We start from the raw sequence: 24,823 nt of genomic DNA, 5'->3' as shown, positions 1-24,823 counted from the left end.
ATATAATGTTCAAATGTAAAGACCAAAGGGGCACCCATCTCATGGGGTCAATATCCCCATCTAGGGGCTTTGTTTACATCTGTTCTAACACTGCTCTCAGTCAAAACGGATTAAATGTCTTTTAAATCTTTTAATTGTAATCGACTACTATGTTTGTGAAGGATATTCCAACGACAATTCAGCAATTCAGTGGTCTATTGTTGTGTGTTTCCTTGTATGAGACTCAACAGATGAAGACGCGCTCATCCTTGTTTGGGTTGGAGGGGATGGGCCCCCTTGCGTGGGTTGGGAAGCACGAACGCGCTCACAACCCTCGCGCGTTCTCGTGTAGCCAATCAACGGGCGTCTAGCCGGCCCCTGCCCGGCATACAAATAAGCGTGGCCTCTCTTTTATTGAACCCACTTTAAAATCGCGCTCCCACGTTCTTTTCTCGCGTCATTTTCTTTCTCTCTTCAACGATCTCTCGACTACACGCGCAGCTTTTTAAAGTAAGAGTTGTAAAACTTCTACAAACTCTTCCGGAAGAAGAAACTTGAAAATTTACTTGACTTTTTCTTTTTCTTTGTGAACGGACGTTTCCACCTGCAAGCATGACACGGAGGTCGTGTGCCATTTACGCGGTGGGCGTCATCTGTGCCACCCTGTTCGTCGTGGGCATCGGCCTGATCTCCAAGCAGGCGTTCCGACAGCTGATGCACAACCGCCTCAAAAAGGTATAAAAAAGTTGTTTCTTTTATTTATTCCTTTGTTTGTTGGTGCTGCAATGTTTTTGTTTACATCACCCCTCACCTCAACGAGGATGACAGTTCACGGGTCACAGTGGGTGTGTTTTTAATCTCTATTTTTATATACGTGTTCCACTGTACTAGTATTTTTTTACAGAAAATAGTATTGGTGTAAGTTACAAAAATGCATGAATTTAGACAAGAACCATTTTGGCTAGAGTTGTCTCGATCTCATATTTTTACACCCGAGTTCGAGTCAGGGTCATCTGACCTACCAATACTGAGTACCAATCCGATAGCTCGGTAATTAAAGTATTAAAACATACATTTTGCTAACCTTATAGCTATTGAAAAACATTAGAATCTTTTTTTTTCTAGCCGATTCTGATCTTGTAAAAAAATGTTGCGCAAACATACTTTTTTTTGTTTCTTTAGTTGATATCCTCAACTCATTTTCTGAACTGCTTTATCCACACTGGGGTGCTGGAGCCTATCCCAGCTGACTTGTGGCCAGCCAATCACAGGGTGGGCACAAGGAGACAAACAACCATCTATAACCAATTCAGAGTGTTCAATCAGCCTATCATGCATGTCTTTGGAATGTGGGAGGAAACCGGAGTGCCCAGAGAAAACCCACGCAGGCCCAGAGAGAACATGTAAACTCCACACATGTGGACTGACCTGGATATAAACCGAAGCTGCCTTTGTTGATATCCCTCCACGTGTAATTTTGTGGCTTATAAAGATAAATAGCAAATTAAATCATGATTAGAATTGAAAAATTACCTTACTTGCAGGTGGTTGAATCTTTTAATTATAGGGTGAATTTTGAATGCCGCAAGCAATAAAAGACAATAAAAGATGGTCTCAGTGAGAGATAGCACTTTAACATACGTCCCAAAACAGATTAATGATCTACTTTCCTATATAGATGCAGCTAGATCCCATATAAAATTATTAAATAATTCATTCACTCTTGTCCTATGTTGGATATTGTAATCACAGTTGTGTAGTAGACCTTTCAATTGTTTTTTTAGTGTAGGAGGATTCTTAACCGTGACACATTTCCCAGTAAATGTCGAGAACAATACTAAGTCAGCATTCATCATTTTGACCCATTTTAGTGTGGTGAGCAAACAATGGAAGCGGGGTAAACGACAATTTTCCCACTGCCTTTAAGTCAGTTTTCCCAAACCAGTGAGTCGTGAGCAATGGTCAGGTGTGCCATGGGAAATTAGATGAAGTCATACAGTGTAATATTCAGAGAGAAAAAATAATATGGATATAACGAGATCACATTGGACTATTTTTCTTTCATATGCTAAGTTATTTATGGCAGCCCAGCAACGCATAAGCCTCACAGTTATGGGGTCGATAGTTCGATCCCACCTCAGTTCTCACTGTGAAGAGGTTGCAGGTTCTCCCTGGGCTTTTGTGGGTTTTCTCCGGGTACTCCAGTTTCCTGCCTCATCCCAAAAACATGCAGGGTAGGCTGGTTGAACCCTCTAAATTGGCTCTAGATATGATTGTAAGCATGGTTGTACATCTCATTATGCCCTGAAATTGTCTGGCTACCACTTCAAGGTGTCTCCTGCCTGGTGCCTGAAGTCAGCTGGGATAAATTCAGTACCCCCCTGTAAACCTCGTTAAGTGGTATGGAAAAATGAATAAATGTAATTTAACCTTATTTTGTTCTTCACATCTGATTTGCTAAAAAAATGATCTCACTGATAACTGTCTTAGATGATTTTAATGTTAGAGAGCTTTATTCGTTCAGCCTTATCCCAGCTGACTTTTGGTCACGAGATGGGGGACACCCTGAATCGGCGGCCAGCTGATCGAAGGGCACGAGGAGACAGACAACCATTCACACTCATACCTTGGGGCAATTTTGAGTGTTCAACTAGCCTACCATGCATGTCTTTGGAATGTGGGAGTATACCGGAGCACCCGGAGGAAACCCACACAGGGCAGCCAACCTGGATTTGAATCCAGGATGCCAGAACTGTGAGGCTGACATGCTAACCACTCGCATGTTGCAAACTGGAGAAAAAAGATACATTTGGGTGTGCTATTTTTCCCTTTTAGATACATTTCCGAGGAATCGACTTGAGACTCATGATTTTTCAAATAATTGCTTAAATTAAAGGGGAAGATAAACTAATAAAGTAAACAGCTACAAGTACTAATTTCTGTGTAATTGATCAAGGGAGACAAACATTCATTCATTCATTTTCTGAATCACTTTATCCTCACTGGGTGTGTGGGGGGTGCTGGAGGCTATTCCAGCTGAGTTCGGCCCAGAGGTGGGGCACACCCTAAATCGGTGGTCAGCCAATTGCAGGGCACAAGGGAGACAAACCAAATTCAGATTTTGTTGTTCTTTTGGAGTAGGTTGAAGCAGACTACTTTGTTCTTACAAGTGACGTTGTTGCCTTAAATGGCTCTTCTAATGTTCTGTCAACCCGATTTACACATAAAGCAAACATTCATTCTTTATCTTTATAGTTGAAAGAAATTCCTTGGCAAGGCACCGATTCAAATCTTTTTCCCTCGACTCAGAAGGTGATTAGGGTGAAAATAGGCCAATGGGTTGCCACTTGGACATAAATTTGGGATGCTTTTAATGTAGAATATAGAAAGAATATAGAAAGCAAAATGAAAATACAAATGTTTTCTGATTTGACTAATTATATCAAATGCGAGAAGTCGGTTGAAAGGCAACAAATGTTTCATTCAGTGTCATTGCCATTGCTTAACCAACAAACCATTTTAACTGAAGGGGCTTTGATTTATGATTACAATGTTGTTTTTCATGAACATGAAGCTTAATGGATTAAATTTGAATAGTCTTTAACCTGATTGGCCTTCAGTGGAATGGACATATCAATGGGAAACTCATAGGCGTTAGAAATCAGCGTGTTCACTTCAACAAGTTGTCGAAACGCAGAATAGAATTTTTTTCGGTGACACTTTCGCTTTCTCACAATTATACAAAAATAGAATATTCACACTCGATGACTAGTAAAAGATTCCGCTTTAACTTCCTGGTTCAGAAAATCTTTCATTCTACTAAAGTAAATTATTTACTCACGTATCCCCAACAAGGCTGGAGGTCATATTGTAGACGTCCCTAGATGACACGCTTGAAAATAGTATGGTAGCTAGTAAATCCGCCCACCGCCACCGACCAGGCCTCTTGGCCTGCCAGATGGCAGAGAAACACTGCAGCAGGTGATGATATCTCAAGGGGGGGAAGTAACTAAGACAGGAAATGCTTGTATTGTACTAAACCTCAGTGAATGCAATTACTGGCTTGCTGATATGTTTTATTCTCGGTGCAACTCAGTTGAGAACCAGGAAACGGACAAAACTCCTGAGCATGATACGGTGCAGTGTGAAACCACATCATGACGAATTTCCCTTGCAATGAAAAAATCTACACAGATGACACAATTCACACTGCTCGATTGGTTAAGCAACTGTCCCATTACATATTCTGAAAGCCAAGAGCTGATTCAACTAACATACAACACACAAAGGTTGAAATCTGACAGCAGTTCATTCAAGGTAAATTGCCGATAGACACGACATGAATACAATGTCTTTGAATAAATACAGTCGAGATACGAGCTTAATGCATTCCGGGACTGAGTTTGTATGTTGATTTTCTCGTAACTCAAACAAACGTCTCCCATAGAAATGAACTAAAAATAGATTGATCCGTTCCAACTCTGGAAAAAAATACCAACAACGGGATATTGGATTGGAAAAAAACATTTGTATTGGTTCTAATTCGCCATCAATTAACAAAGTAACAAATAACTAGTGTTTTAATAGTACTAAAATTAGACGGATTTCGCGGAAGGGAGGGAGAGTGACGGAGAGAGGAGCGGGAAAGTGTGTGGGGGGCACGACCACTTGTCAACTTGCTGGGGAAGTAGTACTCCTCTCGTATTAGCAAACAACCTCCGCCATTCGCACTGACTAACGGGAAAAAACACTGAAAAAATGCAACCAGTTCCCGTAGAAACATTACACGAGGGAGTTGCGACCAGAGAGACATTACACGAGGGAGTTGCAGGGAGGGAGACATTACACGAGGGAGTTGCAGGGAGAGAGACAATGCCCATGATGTTTTTTAGGAGCAGCCTCTGGCGTCCGCTGTCTGCTCGTACATCAAAATTTGTCTCCTATCTCAAGATTAACATTTGCCCGAAATTTTACTCATATCTCAAATTGCTCGTATGTCGGGGTACTCATATGTCGAGGTACCGCTGTATTAAAATTTAGATTGTAGATACCGGCACATTTCATCATGATTAGGCTAGAACAAATGATTATATTTTAAAACTTTGGCATTGCGCCCTTCAATTCTAATAAATTTGAGCCATGCAAAGGCGGAGAAATCCGACACTCACGGCGATGCTGTTGGTGACGCAGCACTCTGTTGAAGAATCGGGCAGGTGTTGCTGCATAAAATACGCACGAGTTCACAGCTAAACTCAAGCAAAACACACAGTTCAACATGCAGTGCCATCTAACAAAAAATCTGGTAGTAGTGTGATTTATTTCCGGACGTGTCAACCCACAGACACGCTGCCAAAGGTTCTCATTCCAAGAATACGTCCTTGAGTGGTAAGCCTCTTAAGCTCAGCAAGCAATGGATAAGCACTCTTTCCTTTGTGGAATATTAGTAAATTTACACAGAACAGAATGATAAGAAAATATAATAACAATAGTGTTTTGAAAGATGTCAGGTCCGAGACTGATTTAAAATTGTAGCCAAGTTCTGACCACAATAAGATTGTTTACCACTCACATATGTCAAAATCAAGTGAAATTGAAAACTTTGGGGAGCAGAGACACTTCCTTAAAAGGAAGCAAGGGTCGGGAACTTATGTTTCGCGAGTGAGACATGTCTCCTTTGATGGGTGCATATTGTTCTCTGCTAACATTTAAGATAAAATGAAGAATTAGAACCTTGCGTTGGCACGTCACGGTGTTCATGACACCACCTCGAGCTCTGCTAAATCGACCAATGGGAGCCTCGTGTGGCCCATCTGTGTTCACAACATTACAAGGCAATCCGTTGACCAATGGGAACTTTAAGTTGGCATGTCACAATTTAAATAGCGCCGACACTAACTGTGGCGCTGCTTTAGTCATAATTTCAAATACCAAAATTACATTAACAAATGATTGATGATGAATTTATTATGGCTGTCTTGTCAAAAAAGGTTCCCAACCCCTGTTCAAGACCTTCTCATGCTAAGATCGAAGCAAAGAAAGGTTAAGTCCAAATCAAGGCAAGGACTTCGAAGCTCCCAAACAGTTGTGGAAGGTTCAGGATTTCTTTACAAGCAAACAAGATGACACATTGTAAACGATCTGGTTTCTTACAAGCGTAATCAGCGATCACAGTCAAGTCCTGCTTGTTTTAGCCTGCTTTTTTGGGTGGTTTGTGCTAGATTGGGTGGAACAAAAAACATGACTCAGAGATAAATAGTAGGTACAGATTAAATCAAAATAAATATTTGATGCAAGACATCAAGTTGATGAAGTGCATGTTGTTTGATTCTGAAGTCTCTATACATGAGCTGTTTTGTAGTTAGAAACCACTCAAATCCAAGTAAATGGTTGTAAATCAGCACATAACAAATAAATGAATAACAATTGAAATTGGAACTTGGCTTTGGACAGAACATGAGTTAGACACCCTTGCCTTAACGTAAGCAAAGCTGGTAAAGCACAGTCGGTGGAACTCCAAAACAATAGATTCTGCATGAACTAGTTTATGTTCTAGTGTTTTTCAGAAGATTTAAAGAATATCCTCTGGCTGGGCGTTATTCATGCTAGTGTTTTTGTCCCGTCTCGACATCAAAGCGGTAGCAGCGCTCCTATTTGCTTATTCACCTGCTACATATGTTTTCAATCGGGGAGTGGTGTAGGGGTCTGTGTTCCTGTGTTCCATGCATTATTTCATGTGGCATGCTGGGAGGGCAGCAATGTTGGGAAGGAAAGAAATCATGAAAGGAGAGCACCAGAAAAGCTCTCTGCTCTCCTCAATCCAAGGTGACAGCTTTATTGTCCCTATCCACTTTGCAAATGTCTGTAGATCAGTAGAATAGAGGCTCTGGGAGGCGGGGTCCCAGTCCACGTTGGCGCGCGCCCCTTCTTATGGGTTCATTTACACCCAGGAACTACTTTGAATCAAAATGACACAATTAGGCCAAACTGAAAATTCCATCTCGTGTGCTGTTGGAAGCAAACTACCGTATTTTCCGGACCATAAGTCACACTTTTTTCTTAGTTTGGGTGGGCCTGCATTATATACTGAAGTCCGACTGTTGTTTTTTTTTTCTTTTTTAACTCTAACTCCTAACACTATGTTATGTTGTGTTTTCTTAGGCAAAAGTTTCTGTAGTTCTCTATTTTCCTATTATCTTAATGTATAATGTTTGTTCTTGTTTACTGGTAAATTACAAAATTGACACAGAAAAATGCAACTAATACGCCAGTATGACTTATATATTTATATATTTTTGTCTTCATTGTGCATTCTTTGCCGAGTGTAACTTGTATTCAGGTGCGATTCAAAGTCCAAAAATTATGGTAATCCCCCATTAATCCTTTTCCTTTCCTTTGTCAAAATGGTTATACACCACAACACTATTTCTCAACAGGTTATCAATATGCGTGAGTTGAGACTCGATAGATCATGTTGCAAATGTGTCACAGTTTATAAGAAAAGGAACCAAGAGGTTGCTTGCGACATTTTTCACTGATTGCCCATTTTGATTGGAAATGGGCAAATGAACTTCAATTCTTAAACAACAGAAAATCAACAGGAATCAACAACAATTAACAGAAAAATGATCTGGATGCCTGAGATCAACATCAGGTGACCCAGAAATGTTTTCTGAAGTGACAGTAAAATTAACGGTTAATTACAAAAACAAAGCCACCCGAAGTTGCAATGGTTCTCTTGCCAGAGAATGTGGGAATGATTCCCACTTGGTGGCCGTGTGATTATGGGTGCAATTAGTTGTCTGTCTCTCTGTGTGCCCTATGACTGACTGGGGACCAGTCTAGGGTGTAGTCCGCCTTTTGGAATAGACCCTAGTACCCCATGACCCTAATCAGGATAACCACTGTTAAAAATGAATAAAATGAAGTGAACACACTGGCTTCCTATCAATTGCTGCCAACCCTCCCACTTCAAGCAGATTGTGTGTCTACTAGTAATAAACTCATTGAAATTAACCACAGAATAATGAAAATATGTTGTTTTAGTTGCAATGGATTTTTTTAAGATGATTTCCTGACCCATTTATACGTAATTGCCATATCGCCATATGTTGAGATAATTGTTATCGGGAGAGTTGTCTCCTGTGGTGTTTTTTTAAATTATTTTTTTAAAAGTTTAGCTTCATAGCGGCTGCTTGTGTGGTGCCAGGGCCTCATGGAGCTCAGGCCTGAGGAATGTGGCCCAGATCATTAAAGTTGCCGTCCCGCGCAACCATTGGGAGTCCAGCCTTATGCATCACATGATCTGTCACTGACTCTCCCCAAGTGCCCGTTGTCAATGGCAACCGTCTGACAATGGAACTATGGAGGGTCTCCCCTAAGACCATTCATGTGCATAGCCAATGCTCTTGTCAGACAGAGGCACCCTCTACAGCCCCCCTGATATGTTTTTGTTCTCTGGGTTCTCTCTCTTTTTTCGTACACACCATTCTAGATACAAACATGTAGCAACTTCTTTTTAACCTTTATCACTTGGAATTTCAACATCCACATTTCTCAAATGATTTCAACTAGTCCTCAGTCAAAATATAGTTTAAATTGTTCTGTTCCTAACTTTTTTTTCTTTAAATTATGGAAATGCCATTTATCAGTTTCAGCTGCCAATAGAAACAATTGCGATTGATTAACCATGCTGCCTACTGAACTATTCCTAAGTAAAAAATACTCTATGAATTGTTCAGTTGTTAATTCGATTTACTATTGTATCAAATTCATTTTCCACTTTCAAAATACCATTCGCCGTTTCAGTTGCCAACAAAAACATTTTTTATGATGTTTTAAGTAGAGAAAAATCTTGCTGCATTGCACAACTACAAAAAATTACTTATCTTGTTAAAGTACTCCCACGCTGTAATTATTTTTGTTAACTCTATGTTTCAAACTGAAAAATGCACAATGAGGAACTATGCAGTTTGCACTGGACTCCGCAGATTGTAAATCGCATTTTTGTTCATCTTTTATTAAATGAAAGACCAGGAACAAACATGCTATGCTGGATTGGATGTGTATATGTTATGATCCTGGAAATGGCCCCAAAGCAGGCGAGATTGAAGTCCAGTTCTTTGTTCACCTTTATTTAAATTTGCTCAAGTCAACTATATTCAGTTCGTGTCCTGGTGGTACTCCTGGCTGTTCCTTCTTCCTTCTACCAGTCTGTCTCTTGCCGTAGTTCTAGTCCAATCCTGTCGATATCCTGGGTCGTTCTCCTCCTATCCTGGTCGTTTATCCTTGGTTTGTTGTTCTCCTTGCTGGTCTCAGACTTGGGGGTTCCTGGGCATAAAAGGGCAATGAATCAACATAGAACAATGGTCTGTACCAGAGGTTACTTCAGTGAGCGAGCTGAGATTACGATCCGGCAGCTGGTTGGGTCTCCGGTGGCCTTATATCCTGGCAGAAACTTGATTGCCTCCACCTGGCGCCACTCCGCTCGTTGGAGCTGGGCCAGTGATTGGTCGGACTGGAACACCCCGCCACCAGTCACGTCTGAGGCCTGACAGTATAACTGTCAATGGAAGTGAAAGAGTTATGGAATACAAACAACAAAACTTATCTGGGGATATATTAAACAAATAAATAAACGTAAACATTACTATTCATTACACTTTGATTCATAGCTCTTAGTCTGTTAACATTTAAGAAAGTCTTATATATAAAACATTTCAACATACTGTAAATTCTTATTTAGATGTTTCATTTTTTAACGTGCAATTCTGAGACTATTTGCGCTGAACGTTTAATTAGTTAATAATCACACTTTCAATCTTCGACAGGAAATTGTTTTGGTGGAGGGCAGTCGTGTTTTTGAGTCATGGAAGAGGCCACCTCCTCCTGTCTACATGGAGTACTTCTTCTTTAATGTCACCAACGAGGAGGAGATCCTCAATGGCGCTAAACCAGTGGTTAACCAAGTTGGGCCTTACACATACAGGTGAGTTCCAAGAATCAATGCTGGCGTTTGCTATTTCAGTTCATTGATGATGATAGACAATCAATCAGTTGGAATTTCATCCTTAATTTGTCAGTACTGCCATTGGTAGAAACCAGTTCAGGGTGTAGTCCACCTCCTACGCATTGTTATTTGGGATAGGCCCCAGGAATCTTACGGAAGATGAATAAATGAAAGTTAAATGTAAAAGTAGTAAGTTAAAGTGTGATCTCTGCACAAAACAGTGTTAAATGTTGCTGTGCTAGATAGTTCCTTCCAGGTAGCCTCGATTTGTCATATTTATGATTGTAGCATGTCAAAATTGGTGAAATATTTTGTTGCTGTCTCGTAAAGGGAATACAGATATAAAGAAAATGTGAGCATGGTGGACAACGACAAAATGGTCTCGGGATACAACACCAAAAGCTTTGTGTTCTTGAGAGATAAGTCTGTTGGCGACCCTGCATCGGATAACATCACTACTGTCAATATACCTGCTTGGGTGAGGAAAGTAATGCTCGAGGTCAGCTGCAGCTGTGTACTTTTGCCTCAAGTCCCCGTCCTTCCCAGGCGGTGATGAACAAGGTGAAAGGAAGTTTCTGGAAATCCTCCATGGTATCCATCTGGATGAATTCCCTCGGGTGCGGCCTTTTCACCACTCGCACCGTGGACGAACTGTTGTGGGGTTACGAGGACCCGTTGCTGGTCCGCATCGCTCCGACCAATCCGGACGTCGAGACCACTTTTGGGCTAATGTACAAGGTACGGGTAGATTTCTTTGGGAAACATTTGAAGTGGTTAGAGAATCAATGGATTCCATGACACGATTGGAAATCAGGGTCCATATCAAAAAGTTATTTATCCTTTTCTTATTATAGTGCTTGAAATATGAGGTTAATGCTTTCCAGGACTGAGCTCGTATGTCGATTTACTCCAAACTCAAATGAACATTTCCCATAGAAATGAACTAAAAACAAATTGATTCATTCCAACCCTATGGAAAAAAACAGTATATCGTATTGGTAAAACCTTTTTATTAGTTCTGATTCGCCATCTATTAACAAAGTAACAAAAACAGTGGTTTAATTGTACTAAGATATGTTTAAAAGTACTAAAATTAGACGGATTTCACGGAGGGGAGAGAGAATATGGTTAATATGGTTATCATGAAGGAATAGTTCTGTTCAAATGACGAGAGAACAAACAAATAGGCATGTTTCTATTAACTCCTTTTACACGTTGTCAAAGTATCGACTTATCATAGAAATTAGATGACCTGGATAATATACATTTTCAGATAAAGGATGTAGGATGCATGTACTCGAAGGTGGTGCATATTTGTCTCATTTGAAGGAAATACAGTACAAAAAACTTGTTCTCCCATCAGAAAAATGGAAGCAACGATGGGGAATTTGTCTTTCACACCGGGAAGCAGAATTATTTGGATTATGGCCAAGTGGAAACATGGAAAGGCCAAAGGTAATGCATTCCTCCCGGGTTTTTTTCCAGTCAATGTTTTGAAACTCAGCTCTTTAATGTTGCTTACTTAAGTCAACGTCTTTCTGCTAGAAATAGAGGCCAACTGTCTTGTTTTTTTTTTGTTTTTTTGTTCCTGCATTCTCCCTCAGCTCTAAGGCACCCTGTAATCGCTGAAAAGTAACTTTTTTATGCCTCATTATCATCCCAAATGCTTGTTGTTGTTTTTTTTAGATTTGTATTATTTAACACTTTTGTCCAATTTTGTATAATTGTATGATAGAAAATACTTTGTGGCAAACTATTAACGGACATACAAACATGATTTGCAGCCAGCTGAACTTTTGGAATTCCAACCAAAGCAACAGCATAAACGGGTCTGACGGAAGCGCTTTTCATCCTCTCCTGAAAAAAGACGAGCGCATTTACATCTTCACGCCGGACCTTTGCAGGTATTTTGCCTCCTTTTCTTTGCGTTAAATCACAGGTGTTACAGTAGTGGGTTTCAAGCCACAATTAAAGTGGTACCTCTAGATACGAGCTTAATTCGTTCCGGGACTGAGCTTGTACACCCCTAATTTGCACTCGTTCTTTGGCCAGTTTGTGCTTGATTGGGTGGCTGCTTACTCACCACTAATAACTCTGGCTAAACTTTGACCCAACATGGTATTCAAATTTTGGCTTTCAAAGGATATTTTTAGTTTTACTTCAACAAACATCACATTACATGTGATGACATTTTCCCTTGAAATACATGGAATTTTAACAAATCCCTTCCAACCCAAAGGTGAGGCTTTTGCTTGAAAATGATAAGCTCATATCATCTCATTTTCTGAACCAGTTAATCCTCAAGTCCAAGTCGGTCCACCTGTGTGAAGTTTGCATGATCTCTACGGGCCTGCGTGGGTTTCCTCCGGATACTTTGGTTTCCTCCCACATTACAAAAAATGCATGGTAGGCTGATTTGGAGACTGTAAATTGCCCCTAGTTGTGGGTGTGAGTGTACATGGTTGTCTGTCTTCTTGTGCCCTGCGTTCGGCTGGCCACCGATTCAGGGTGTCCCCTGCCTCTGACCGGGAGCCTGCTGGGATAGGCTCCAGCACCCCACGAAATCCTAATGCTGATAAAGTGGTTCAGAAAATGAGATGAAATGAGATTGTTAATAAAACAAGTCCTTGAAAAAGAATTTCCATTTAGAAATTGCTATATTTTGTATTTTCGATATAAAAAAACAAAAAAATTGGAACAGATAAGTTTAAAAATGTCCCTTAAATGTGAATCAAATTTTATTTTAGAGTGCCCAATGAACCTGTAATTGCAACAAGGGTGAACACTAAAATCATGCCCGCACTTTATGCTCACTGATGCACATCTTTTAATTTGGTGGTTAACCTTGACCTAAAAAAAACTTTTTGTGACATGTGGAAAGAATCTGTTAACGTTTTACCTTTGGCCCAGTCTGGGTGCGTCTCTTTAACCCACCCCCCCTATTCAACATGTTTACAAAACACTTTCACCCACTTACTAAATGTATTTTGGCAAGTGGGTTGTGTCATGTGTAGTAAAAAAAGGAACTCGACCTCCTCTGTTTCCTCTACCTTTTAACGTCATTAGTGTTGGCACCGACACATTTTGCAAAGTTCGGATACAGATTGTGTCCTGCAGATTGCTACACAGGTTTTGATGGCTCACATCAAATTAGAAATAAATTATTGAATATGGCCCACAAATTATGCTTAAATTCAGCCTACAATCTGCTGCATTCCTCATCTTTAACACTAGAGGGGGTTAAACAGTGTTTTACGTCTGCCTTCAAATGTTTGATGTTTTCTCTGAGAAAAAAAAATTTGGACACCCCTGTTTTAAAAACTTTTGCATGGTGTTTTTTTAATTTATTTTATTTTTGTAACACTTTGGCCTTCTTCCTGACAGCTGAATCGCAAATCCTCAATATGTTGATGAAGTGCAAACAGGTGCTTGTAGTTAAATAGCTGACTTGTAGTTTGGTGGTACTGTCCATGAATGTTTCCCCAATGCGGCCATTTATTTTTTATAATGCAGAACATCAAGTCAAATGTTAAATGTACTGCCAGGTTTCTCTTTTGGCTATGTCTCTTAAACCTGCTTACGATGTATTTCCCCAGAAACATTTCACAAAAGCTTGTCTTGAAAGTATGTACTGCAGGTTTTTGTGTGAAAGGTGTGTGTGTGTGTGTGTGTGTGTGTGTGTGTGTGTGTGTGTGTGTGTGTGTGTGTGTGTGTGTGTGTGTGTGTGTGTGTGTGTGTGTGTGTGTGTGTGTGTGTGAGTGAGTGAGTGTGTGTGGTGTCTCATAGAGGTCAAGGGAAAGGGCGCCGCAGTATTGTTGCAAACGAGAAAACACTGTATGGACTCTTTGTTCTGACTGGGAAGTTTTGGGATAGCCTGGGAATGGTTCATACTGTAACTCTCTCATGGCTCATCATAATCACACTGATATGCACTTTGAGATCACGTGATCAGAGATTTATTTCCAACGCTGTGGAGTTTTTTGTCATTTTTAGTTTTAGATGTTGTCTTTGAGAGAGTACCCAAAGAGGAACTCTGTTACTGCAATAGGAAGTCTGGAGTAGCAGAGATATATGTAGTTCAGGACATGTTTGACAGTTCTGCAGCTGTGAAGTGTACAGTAGGAGTGAGAGGAGAGTTTTGGTGTTGAGGTGGGATTCCACCAGGGATCAACAACAAACATCTTTTTGTTTGCTGTGGTGATGGATTGACTCGCAAATGAGGCAAGACAGGAAGCTCTTTGGAATATGAGGTTTGCAGATGTTGCAGTGAGAGGAGAGTGGAGGTCTGCTGTGGAAACGAGAGAAATGGGGGTGAGCAGGGGTAAAACTGAATACGTTTGTATAAATGAAAGGGGTAACAGTAAAGTTATAATGAGTAGATGTCGACAAGGTGGATGACTTTAAGTACGTAACCATGAGTGACAGAAGAAGTGAAGGCAGTGTGCAGGCAGGTTGGAAGAGCTGGAAGAAAGTATCAGGTGTGTTATGTGTTCGGACTGCCAACAACGATGATGGAAAGATAGTTTTACATGACAGTCTTGAAGCCAGCTATGATATTTGTAAAGCTCAGAGCCAGTAGATCTGAGGAAAAGACAGGAAATAGAGCTAGAAGTATCGAGGATTTAAGGGCTAAGGATCTCCATAGGACTGACCGGGTTGGATAGGTTTTGGTCAGAGAAAGCAGACTTGGTTGCTTTGGACATGTCCAGAGGAGAGGTCATTGGAAAATAATGTTGACAATAGAACTGCCAGGGAAGAGGATGAGAGGTCCATTTAGGAGAAGATACATGGATATGTGAGGGAGGACATGAAAGTGGCTGGTATAGGGGAAGATCATACAAAGGACAGGGTCAAGTGGAAAAAGTTGATTCGCTGTGGGGCCCCCTAAAGGGTCAAGCACAAAGTGGAATCGGAGTATTAGAACAGTGATGTCAAACTCAGATTGTTTTGCGGGACACATGTCAACTAAATTTCATGTGGGCTGAAACAGTTTATGTTTGAACTTGCCTCCATTGATGGTGCTGGGCGTCTAATCCATTTTAACTGGGGCGCCCCTCCCAGTCAATTTGGTTTGGAAATGGCATTAAAAGATGAACATCCACAGCCAGTTTCAGTAAAGTGGAGGTCGATTATTGTCAATAGCAGACAATTTTTTTTCACTTCCATATTTTAGGTCTAAAGTACACCTCTACTTACGAAATTTTCAAGTTACGAAAAAAGTTCTGGAACCAATTAATGTCGTAAGTAGAAGTATGACTGTATCAACATGCACAAGAATAAAAAAAAAAGTTGTTTTGTTTATGTTCATATATAGGTCCATCTACATGGAGTTTGAAAAAGATGTGGAGGTGAGAGGTATCCCGGCATACCGCTTCACGCCGCCCCGTTCTGTCCTAGCCAGCAAAGAGGAGAATCCAGCCAACGAGGGTTTCTGCGTCACTCCGCAGGAGTGTCTGGGAACAGGCCTCCTTAAAGTTAGTCCTTGTCGGAAAGGTAAACACTCGAATCAAGATTTAGGATTGTTTCGTTGTGGTTGTTAAACTATGATGGATCATTTTGCTTTTCGTTTAAATGTTCACTAATTTGCTGCTATTGGCGACTAGGGATGTCCAATTCATTTTGATTGGGAGGGTTGGCACCGATCATTTGATCGACTGGTCCACTTCTATGTGGAAAACCCACTCAGCTTTGCAGTGCACGACTCCCGAGGTACGACATTAACCCGTTCCGAAGTTGGGATCGTAAGGGAAAATTGGCATATTGCGGGCAATAGAAATGTTTGTTAAAGTTAAAGAATTGGAGTTTGAATTAAACTAGTGAGATTTTGAACTGAACGAGCGATAAAGAGAGAGAGAGAGAGAGAGAGGCATCATTCTCTCTCTCTAAGGGATTTCGGCCAATCTTCGGCTATCTTAGTGACCTTGACCAATAACAGACCAGTAAATCCATGATGCACACCAACCGTTGGAATTTTGGAAGTTTTTGGGTGCATGAGAGAAATTCTTGTTGACGGGGAAAAAATCTGTAAAAATGGGACGAAAAAACTTCACATTCTACTTGGTAACGTGGAAAAAAAACACATGAAGTAGGGAACCCGAAACTTGGGGATTCACTGTACATGCCTACTGGTAACTGGCTTCCTGGCCAACAGCGAAATGGGTTCAAAACTGTGTTTTGTGCTTTTTGGGGTTTATTTTGCAATTAAAATTACGACTTAGTTAAGTCCAAACTATTGATTACAGTCAAGAAACCCCCTGAGTTGATGGTGGTAAAATGAAGGCATGCACTACAGTAACCTTTGTGACTGTCCTCTGGCTCAAGAGCAGGAAAACACTCACCCCTGCCCCACTTTACAAGCAAGTACATAGTCATGCCCCTGGCAGACATACAGTACGGTATGCGCAATGCTGCTCGAGTTTGTGTAATGGCGCACGTTTTCTTGTTCAGCGGTGGAGCACAGCCAGGTTTGCTTCAGTCTTTGTCGTGTTTTGAGCATGACCCCCCCAGTTCACTGGGCAATCATTGCGATGCAATGTCCCTTTTTGACAATAAGTGGAAGGAACTGAGCAGGAGTACCATGATTATACAAGTGGATATCACTAATTCTACAGTAGCATTAGAATGCACTTATCGAGCTATTGTTTCTCCTATGACCCTGGCCAGGTCTGTTGTTTTTCGGAAGTAGCCATCAGATACACTCTTAAACCTGGTACAGTCGTCTTTGCTTATCTTGTTCATCTTGCAAGGTCACACACTTTCAGATATTTGTGTATTGTCAAATACCAAAACTGTCTGGATATATTTTTGGTGGGTGTAGTATTTGTGTTTATTTAGTCCTTTATCGAATGTTCTTAGTTTAAAACCATTTTTGGTCAATATACATATTTCAATACCAGTAAATGTGTATCCCACTGTGAGCCTTTTTTAAAAAATATATTTGTATGTAAAGCTAGAATAATCATGATAGATTGAAAATTGCAATTTGTATTGTTCAAAGCTAACTGGCAACGTATTGTCGTACAAGTTTGTTTTTTTAAATTATGGATTAATGCTTTTTATGTTCTAGGTGCTCCAGTCGTGGCCTCTTTTCCACATTTCTACCTAGCCGATTCCAAATATGCAGCTGCTATTGAAGGAATGTCCCCTGAACGAATTCACCATCAAACCTACCTTGACCTAAACCCAGTAAGAAAAATTAAGTATTGTATTGACATATGAGTATATATATAATGCATATATTCCAAATCTCAGTTTTATTATAATCAGTATGGGTATAGTGATGTACTGCAATTGTAGGAATTACCAGCACAGAAATGCGTATAAGATATTTACAGTATGGTTTACTGTCAATATCTTATTATTTTGTGCTGTGATTTCTGCAGTTGCAGTTTAGCGTCATCTAGTGGCGTACAGGTAAAAGTGCAGTCTTCATCAGTTTGATTAAACTGGGAATAAAGAATGAATAAATAAAGTCTGAGTGCTGTTTTGAACAAATTTGCGATGTGGAATTGACATGTCATTTTCAGGTTTCCTTAGTTTATTTTATATTGTTATTACATACACTTTACTGGCCATATATTTTTTAAAAACATAATAGTGGCACACGTCTCTGCAGGTATGTATGTCGCTTTCATAATTCAATGTATGTCAAAATTTGAAATTTTCTATTTAAAAATGTGTTTTTCCTAGTTAACATAAGAAGGGTCCAAAACTTCACAAACCTGACATGACAGAGAACATTTTTGATTTTTCGCACTAAAAACAGGTTTCAGACCCAAAACCATAAAAAAGTGTGCTGCCCCCAGAGTTTTTTTTACAATGTAAAAGGATGGATGGATGGTTTAATTCTATTTTCCATTTACAGACCACTGGCATAATTGTACGTGCAAACAAGAGAGCCCAAATCAACATTTTAATGAATAGAATTTCCGGATTCCCGTAAGTTTGCATCTATCAATGTCTTGATGTAGATGTTGTTCATTTGATAACAAAAATGTGTTTCTCCCTCCCCGAACAGGAAAACCAGAAATATAAATGACACTATATTCCCAGTCATGTTCCTGAATGAGGTGAGAGACTTGTAAAAACTGATACAGAAGAACTAGCAAATATTTTAAGTCTCTCGGAAAGATACACATGTCAATGTTAGCTTGGAATGTGTTCATTAGGGGTGTAACCTTTCACTAAAATGTCATCTTGTTTCATTTTGGTTTTTTAAGTGCTTGGTCTGTTTAATTTTTGACCTAAAAAAAGCAGATTTTTTGGCCTGGGAAAGCAGAAAGTATTTAAATGTCTTAATTAGATTATTTTGGAATCAATAAACGTGACATTTTGGGTGCTATTCTAAATAAATGATGCGGTTTATAACATTAAAACTTTTAAGCAGTATAATATATATATATATATATATATATATATATATATATATATATATATATATATATATATATATATATATATATATATATATATATATATATATATATATATATATATATATATATATATATATATATATATATATATATATATAATTTTAAGCAGTATAAAATCTTAAGGTAAAAAATAATATCAGTCGATTTCGATAATTATCACAATCTGAAACTTCAAACTTATATGAATAACTAAATAAATGACTCTTTATTCAACTACCTTACCTTACTTTAAAAGAAAATACAATATGAAGATTATAAAAAGGATTTTTGTTTTGTTGTTCAATAACACTATGAAATATAATGAAGAATAAAACCTGCAGAAATGTTCACAAGTTGCTCTGCTATATGAAATAAATAAAAATAATCAAGTGAAGACATCATCACCATTAGCAAGCAGACTATTTTCAGCTTAAGAAAAAGATCCACTGTCAATTTACCTCATGTGTCCTGTTAAAACGTTTTTTTTTAAGTTGGATGAACTTAACACATTTTAACCCAAGTTAACAAGTTTTAGATTTTTGCAATGTTTTCATAACATTTGCATAAAATGGGGAAACTTCTTGATATATATATATATTAAAATGGGTTAAGGAATTTCAATAAGGCTGCTTTTTGTGCATAGGTATTTATTAGAACATTGGTCTGGAACTAGCATTTTTGTGCTCTTCAGGTGGTGAAATTGTACTTTAATTTATTGAATTTTATTGACTGTTTTAAATTTTTGTTGACAAAAATTATTTGACGATAACCATCGTTTTTTTTTTCATCGCCCACGTCTTGTTTAAAACAAATGTAAGATGACGTGCAGATAAGCAATTGAGTTGATTTCGTCTCTGAGTGTTAAATATACATTTGCCAGTACCCCAAACTCTCCCCCCAGCCATGGCGGTTGGACTAATTAAAGCACATTTGGGATTTTCTCCACAGAGTGTGGTTATGGACGAAGCTTCGGCAGCGAGGGTCCATAAATTACTGACGACTGTCACCGTGGTGTCTAACTTCCCGCTAATTTTCCTCGTTCTTGGTGGCATCATGTTGCTGGTCCTCATCGTTTTGCTGATTCGTGAACGCAAGCAGAAGGTAGGACAAGTGAGTCAGTCATTTGGCTGACTTGACACATTTTTATTACTATTTATTACCGGCATATGCCGTATTTTCCGGACTATGAGTCGCGTTTTTTTTACTATAGCTCGATTTTTACTCTGGCACAAACTTTTAGCTATGGGCGGCTCAGTCGATGAGTGGTTAGCGGGCCGGCCTCGGTTCTTGGGTCAGGGGTCGTTTCCCACTGTGAAGAGTTTTCATATTCTCTCCGGGCCTCTCGTGGGTCTTCTCCGGGTACTCTGGTTTCCCCGCACATTCTAAAACATGGACATGCTGGTTGAACACTCTAAATTGTCCTTAGGTATGAGTGTGAGCATCAATGGTTGTCTGCCTCTCTCCTTTTGCCCTACAATTGGCTGGCCACCGATTCAGAATGTCCCCCACCTGGTGCCTATAGTTAGCTGGGATAGGCTACAGCACCCCTGCAATCATTGTGAGCATAAGTGATGGGGAAAAAGAATCAATTATGACGGTGTGTTGAGTAATTTAACAAGGTTAGCTTGTGAGGGTATATAAGAACTGTTCATGTTACATTGACAGACAGCTGTCTGCAATTTTATCATTATCATTAAAAGCTAGAAGTAATTTCCTGCTGAAAATGTGATTTACCGTATTTTCTCGCATATAAGCCGTATTTGTAATGTGCACAATATACTTACAGCGTTGCTATGCTCTTTTTCACCAGTAGATGTTGGCAAATTAACATTTACTATTTGTTGGATATTTACTGTTTTGCAGTAAGAAAACAACCATTACTGGATGAATTAATTCCTTATGATATTGACCCCAATAATGTACTTTTGATTCATACGGTATCTCAGAAATACCATGTGCGGTGATTTTTCTTCTGATTTTTCCTTCGAAGTAACATATTTGTACTCCCTATTAAAACCATGAATATGGAATTGAAATTTGCTTATACACAGAAAATTGTAAAATTCAACGATTTTAAAGCAATTTTAACTGTGCGGCTTATATGCGAGAAAATACCGTATGTACATTTCACTGTATTTTTGTTTTCTCGTGTGCACTTTCTGGCTAGTGCGACAAGTTCAGTTGCAATTTATTATCTGAATAATAAATAAATAACCTTTTCCTCCAGCTGGCAAACGCTGATGAGAACACGTCTTATTCTCCAGTCAACGAAAAGGAAAAAGAAGACCCTCAAAACGGAACATATATCGGCTTATCGGCCAAGGTGGACGCGCAAACCTAATACCGGTTTCATCCCTGTTTCAAAGTGGAAAAACGCAATTGAAAATGATCTGCCTGTATCCTTCATTCGTCCTAATGTCTGCTGACTAATAATAGATTGAACTCGTTGCATTTCAACCAAATGGCGAGTCTGACAAATATTTCAGTATTTTGACTGTGACATCTGTCATGGACTGTTTTTTTGGAATGCTCAATCAGGGAAGGAAAATAGGCACCTTATCAGTATTAAAATCTAGTCAAATGACAGCTACAAGTTACAAAATGATTTTTCTGTGCCTTAAAAAAGCATCTTTGATGTGCGACAGTGTTTGGAGATGCTCACAATCCTCTCAAAAAAAGAAAAAGGCTGTACATTTTGTGAAATAAGAAAGTCCTTCTCGCCTCTTGTGAATGTTTATAGTGAATGAAGACATGACTCAGCATTTTTCCACAATACTGTTCGATGTAAATGACAAAGTCATAGCTAATGTAGTCCTTTATACCACATGTAAAAAAATAGATTTTACTCTTTTATTTTGCAAGCTGCTATTCTTTATGAATGGCATTGACCCAAAATGGAGTATGAAATGGAAGAGGCATTTTTCTGCTTCCAGAAGTTTTATCCAAACTGTATGTAGACAGACCCTTTTACTGCTTCTAACCCTTTTACACTGCTTTTACATTTCTTACGGGTGACTGTTCACGCTATTTTAAGTGTCCAAATCGCATCTGGGCCTCACAAAAATCTTTATATGTGCTTTGAGGCTGTTTAGACTACATAAGAGCCATACAATTTCAACCTGGATGTGCTAAAAAATCCATATTTTGCCTGCAAGTTTGAACGAAGCCTAAAACCCATATTTAGGGCACCAAATAATACAAATTTGAGTCCTTAAACACAACGTCCTTCAACTATTGTATGTCAAATGAAACGAGTGTTCTTTACATTGACGGAATTTACAACAAACAAACTAAATGGGAAAGTGATTAATTTGACCTTTGAACCTTTAACGTCGTGCTTATTCAATGTTACTTTTGTGCAACAATTTTCTCTCAGCAAACCTTGAAAATTATCAGAGATGAACATTTTTATGGCTTTTTATGGTTATGAGAAAAATTTAAGTAATTTTCATGGATTAAACACCTACTGGTATTTTTTACACTTCAGATCCTTTTTCAATATTGAAGAGTCATAAATATGAGTTAAAAAGTTTACACAGTAAGTCAAATTTAACCTTCTAGCCCATTTCTTCCTGGAACTTTTTGAGGTTACTTTTGTTTATTACCACATTTTCAAAGCAAACCAACCAAACAAAAATGGCCTTAATCTATTCATTTTGCCATAAATGTACTTTCTCGGAGTTATGATACATATCGAAGGCAGTTTGTGCTGTTATCTGTGAAAAAGGTCAAAGATGGATAAATACTGGGACTTCTGCTCTGATGTTCAGACTAGAGATGGTTCATGCAGTATACTAGGTTTTTTTTAAATAGTTTAACAGCTCATACTAATTGTTACTGTATTGTTACCATTGAGTGTTCTATTTAAAAAGTGCCTCGGCCTCCAGTGCAAACACTTCTACCAGCATAAATGGTGATTTTGTTTAGTTTTTTTTGTAGTTTTTTCATTTGAATTCAATGCTGCAAGCGTATAATTTTGCTTACAATGTTTCTCAAGGGTTTTAAATTGTTTAGAAAATTCCTGCTCGAAAAGGATTTTTTTAACACTGCCCAGCCTGTTTTTGCCATTATTAATGTTGTGTTCCTTTATAATTATTAGTTGCAGATAGGCATAACAATCAAGAAAAAATCTGTTGATTGTGTAGAATCATGTTTTGAAACAGAAATTAGAGGAGATTAAGATTCTTTCAACTATTTTTTTTGTCTATTAAAATTAAAAAAAAAGCCAAATTGTAAATTTGAGTACATAACTGTAAATCATGGGGAAAAAAAATGCCACAATAGGTGTTGTTGGAATTTTAAAATTGGTTAAAATTATTAGTATAACAGGAAAAAATAGCATATAACAATATGACACATTTGTTGTTTTTTATTTTTATTTTTTCAAGAAAAATCACATGCATGCATGACTGAAAGTGTGCTTAAGATAACTTCAAAAATTGTCATCTTGGAGTAATGGAAGAAGAATTGAACACATGTATTTACTTTGACATCTAAAGTATTAAATATGGCGTATTTTTGTAAATTTCCCGGATAAACTTGTTTTAAAAAGTAGCCCAAATGCTGTACAATGTTGTTAAGAATGAAGTACATAACATTTTTTTCTTTTTGTCTAAATAATGCAAGTTCTACAATTTATCAAACATTGTATTTTATAGAAAAATACGCTATAGCACAACTCTTCTGGGCAGTATTATTATGCTCCATACCAAACCGGCATGGAAAAAGTAGTTCAGAACATTCATAGTTTAAAATAGCATTTCCAAAATACTCAGATTAATTACATTTATAATTGTCCTGAGATGATGAAGGAAGCTTTTTGCTGATCCCTTGTTTTTGTGATTATGTTTGAAGGACTGAAATTTCATTTTATTCTTTTTCTGTTTTTAATTTTAATTTTTTTTGGTAGTAAATTCGTTACTTAGATCTTTTGACCATGTTTAACGGTTCATGGAGAGTACATCCTGTCGTCTAAATTCAAAATTATCTGATGAGTCATTTTTCCACCTGTGTTTGTGTGTGTATTTTTTTTTTTTTTTACAATCTTCAAAAAAACCAAAAAGTCAAGCACAAAATGGATGCCACACTATTGATTGCAGACTGTACTTTATGACATTATCGTTATTGTTTTAACAACATATGTATCCTTTTAATTGATTATTTTACTTTTTGGTGAGCTATTGACTTGTTTTTACTGTGTTACAAAATAAAGATAGTTTTAGTGGGATGAACTTGGCACCTTTTGATGTTTTTTCACCTTTTGGAAAGTTCTGTAAAAATGCACTCAGACGTCAATTGATCTTTGAAACGATAAATTAGGGAACGGTGTCAAAATGGCGGTCCGGGGGCCAAATTTGGCCGAGAAAGTAAATCATGAGTGCCTACTTATGTTTTATGTTCAAATTCAATTGAAGATTATCAATAATTGCTTTTTTAAAATTTAAAATTGTATTTTTTTCAGTTTGTTGTTTCTAGATCAACATATTTTTATTAAAACTCAAATTAAATAAATACAAATATTTTCTCTTTTATACTAGTTTTGATCATAATTTAAAAAATATTTTGTTTCCTTTTGAATTGAAAAATTACGACGTGGCCCGTGACAAAAAATGAGTTTGACACCCCTAAATTATGGCATTTATTTTAATAGAGCAGATAGTACCTCCATTATCACTCTCAACAAAGGTCACCAGTGTCTCACCCACAAAAATTATAGCACTCATTCGAAAGAAAACCTTCACCGGGGCAACAATATTTGGGGGAGGACCTGATTGTACGCTTCAGTTCAAATGAAGGTGAATCATTATGTACATGTTTGCAGAAAGTCATTGACTTTGTCATGAAAGGCGGTAGTGTGTACTGCAACTGCAACAGTGTCTTGAAGGCACTAACAAGGATGTCTTTATGTGAGTAGGAGCAGGAGGGAGGGAAAGGCTGAAGAACCTGCATGGAGGCCGTCAAGCTCACAACACTGCTCCATATTCCTGTGTACACTTTCAAAATACATCCAACTTTTGGGAAAAGAATGCTACAAAGTCAACAGGGAGCAACTCCAGTGCACATGAGTAAGAATAAGTGCTACAAAAATATTGATTTTTCCCCCCCTTCTTAATATAATATGGTTTTGACTGAGAAAAGTTGCTGAGCACCTAGATTTTGATTTGATAAAGAATCATGTTTCTTTATAGAATTCATTATACTTGTATAATGACTGTGTATGCTATACTGAAAAATTATGTTTTAAATATATTATTCCCTAGAATAGAGCGTTCAATCGCAGATTAGTACTCAAAGTGTGTTTACATGTTCTCCCGGGGCTTGTGTGGGTTTTCTCTGGGTACTCCAGTTTCCTTCCACATCCCAGAAACATGCATTGTAGGCTAGTTGAACACTCTAAATTGCCCTCAGGTATGAGTGTGTGTGG

General features: G+C 38.3%; 1 protein-coding gene across 3 annotated transcripts; it reads left to right on the top strand.

Moving 5' to 3' along the window:
* The first annotated feature begins 391 nt into the window (after positions 1-391).
* LOC144210623 (lysosome membrane protein 2-like) lies at positions 392-23,630 on the top strand. 3 transcript variants are annotated; one of them, XM_077737382.1, is made up of 13 exons: positions 410-489; positions 591-714; positions 9,807-9,964; positions 10,316-10,463; positions 10,532-10,723; positions 11,349-11,440; positions 11,770-11,889; positions 15,300-15,478; positions 17,052-17,170; positions 17,850-17,923; positions 18,003-18,054; positions 19,348-19,500; positions 20,627-23,630. In XM_077737382.1, exons 2-13 carry the CDS (start codon positions 592-594, stop codon positions 20,738-20,740), a joined length of 1,524 nt encoding a protein of 507 aa, XP_077593508.1. In that variant the 5' UTR covers positions 410-489; position 591; the 3' UTR covers positions 20,741-23,630. The 3 variants fall into 3 exon arrangements, with proteins under 3 accessions (XP_077593507.1, XP_077593508.1, XP_077593509.1); XM_077737381.1 differs by having other exon boundaries at positions 392-714; XM_077737383.1 differs by lacking the exons at positions 410-489; positions 591-714 and adding an exon at positions 9,528-9,615.
* Positions 23,631-24,823: the final 1,193 nt, after the last annotated feature.

The sequence above is a fragment of the Stigmatopora nigra genome, chromosome 17, assembly GCF_051989575.1.
Source record: "Stigmatopora nigra isolate UIUO_SnigA chromosome 17, RoL_Snig_1.1, whole genome shotgun sequence".
Taxonomy (NCBI): Eukaryota; Metazoa; Chordata; class Actinopteri; order Syngnathiformes; family Syngnathidae; genus Stigmatopora; species Stigmatopora nigra.
Note: the sequence above shows the minus strand (reverse complement) of the source record. Positions and strands in the feature narration are given on the sequence as shown.

Excerpts from the sequence above, each read along its gene's own strand:
- LOC144210623 (XM_077737381.1), top strand. The coding sequence starts at position 592 with ATGACACGGAGGTCGTGTGCCATTTACGCGGTGGGCGTCATCTGTGCC. Across the intron at positions 11,890-15,299 it reads TTCACGCCGGACCTTTGCAG|GTCCATCTACATGGAGTTTG; the intron begins GTATTTTGCCTC and ends GTTCATATATAG. Across the intron at positions 19,501-20,626 it reads TTCGTGAACGCAAGCAGAAG|CTGGCAAACGCTGATGAGAA; the intron begins GTAGGACAAGTG and ends CTTTTCCTCCAG.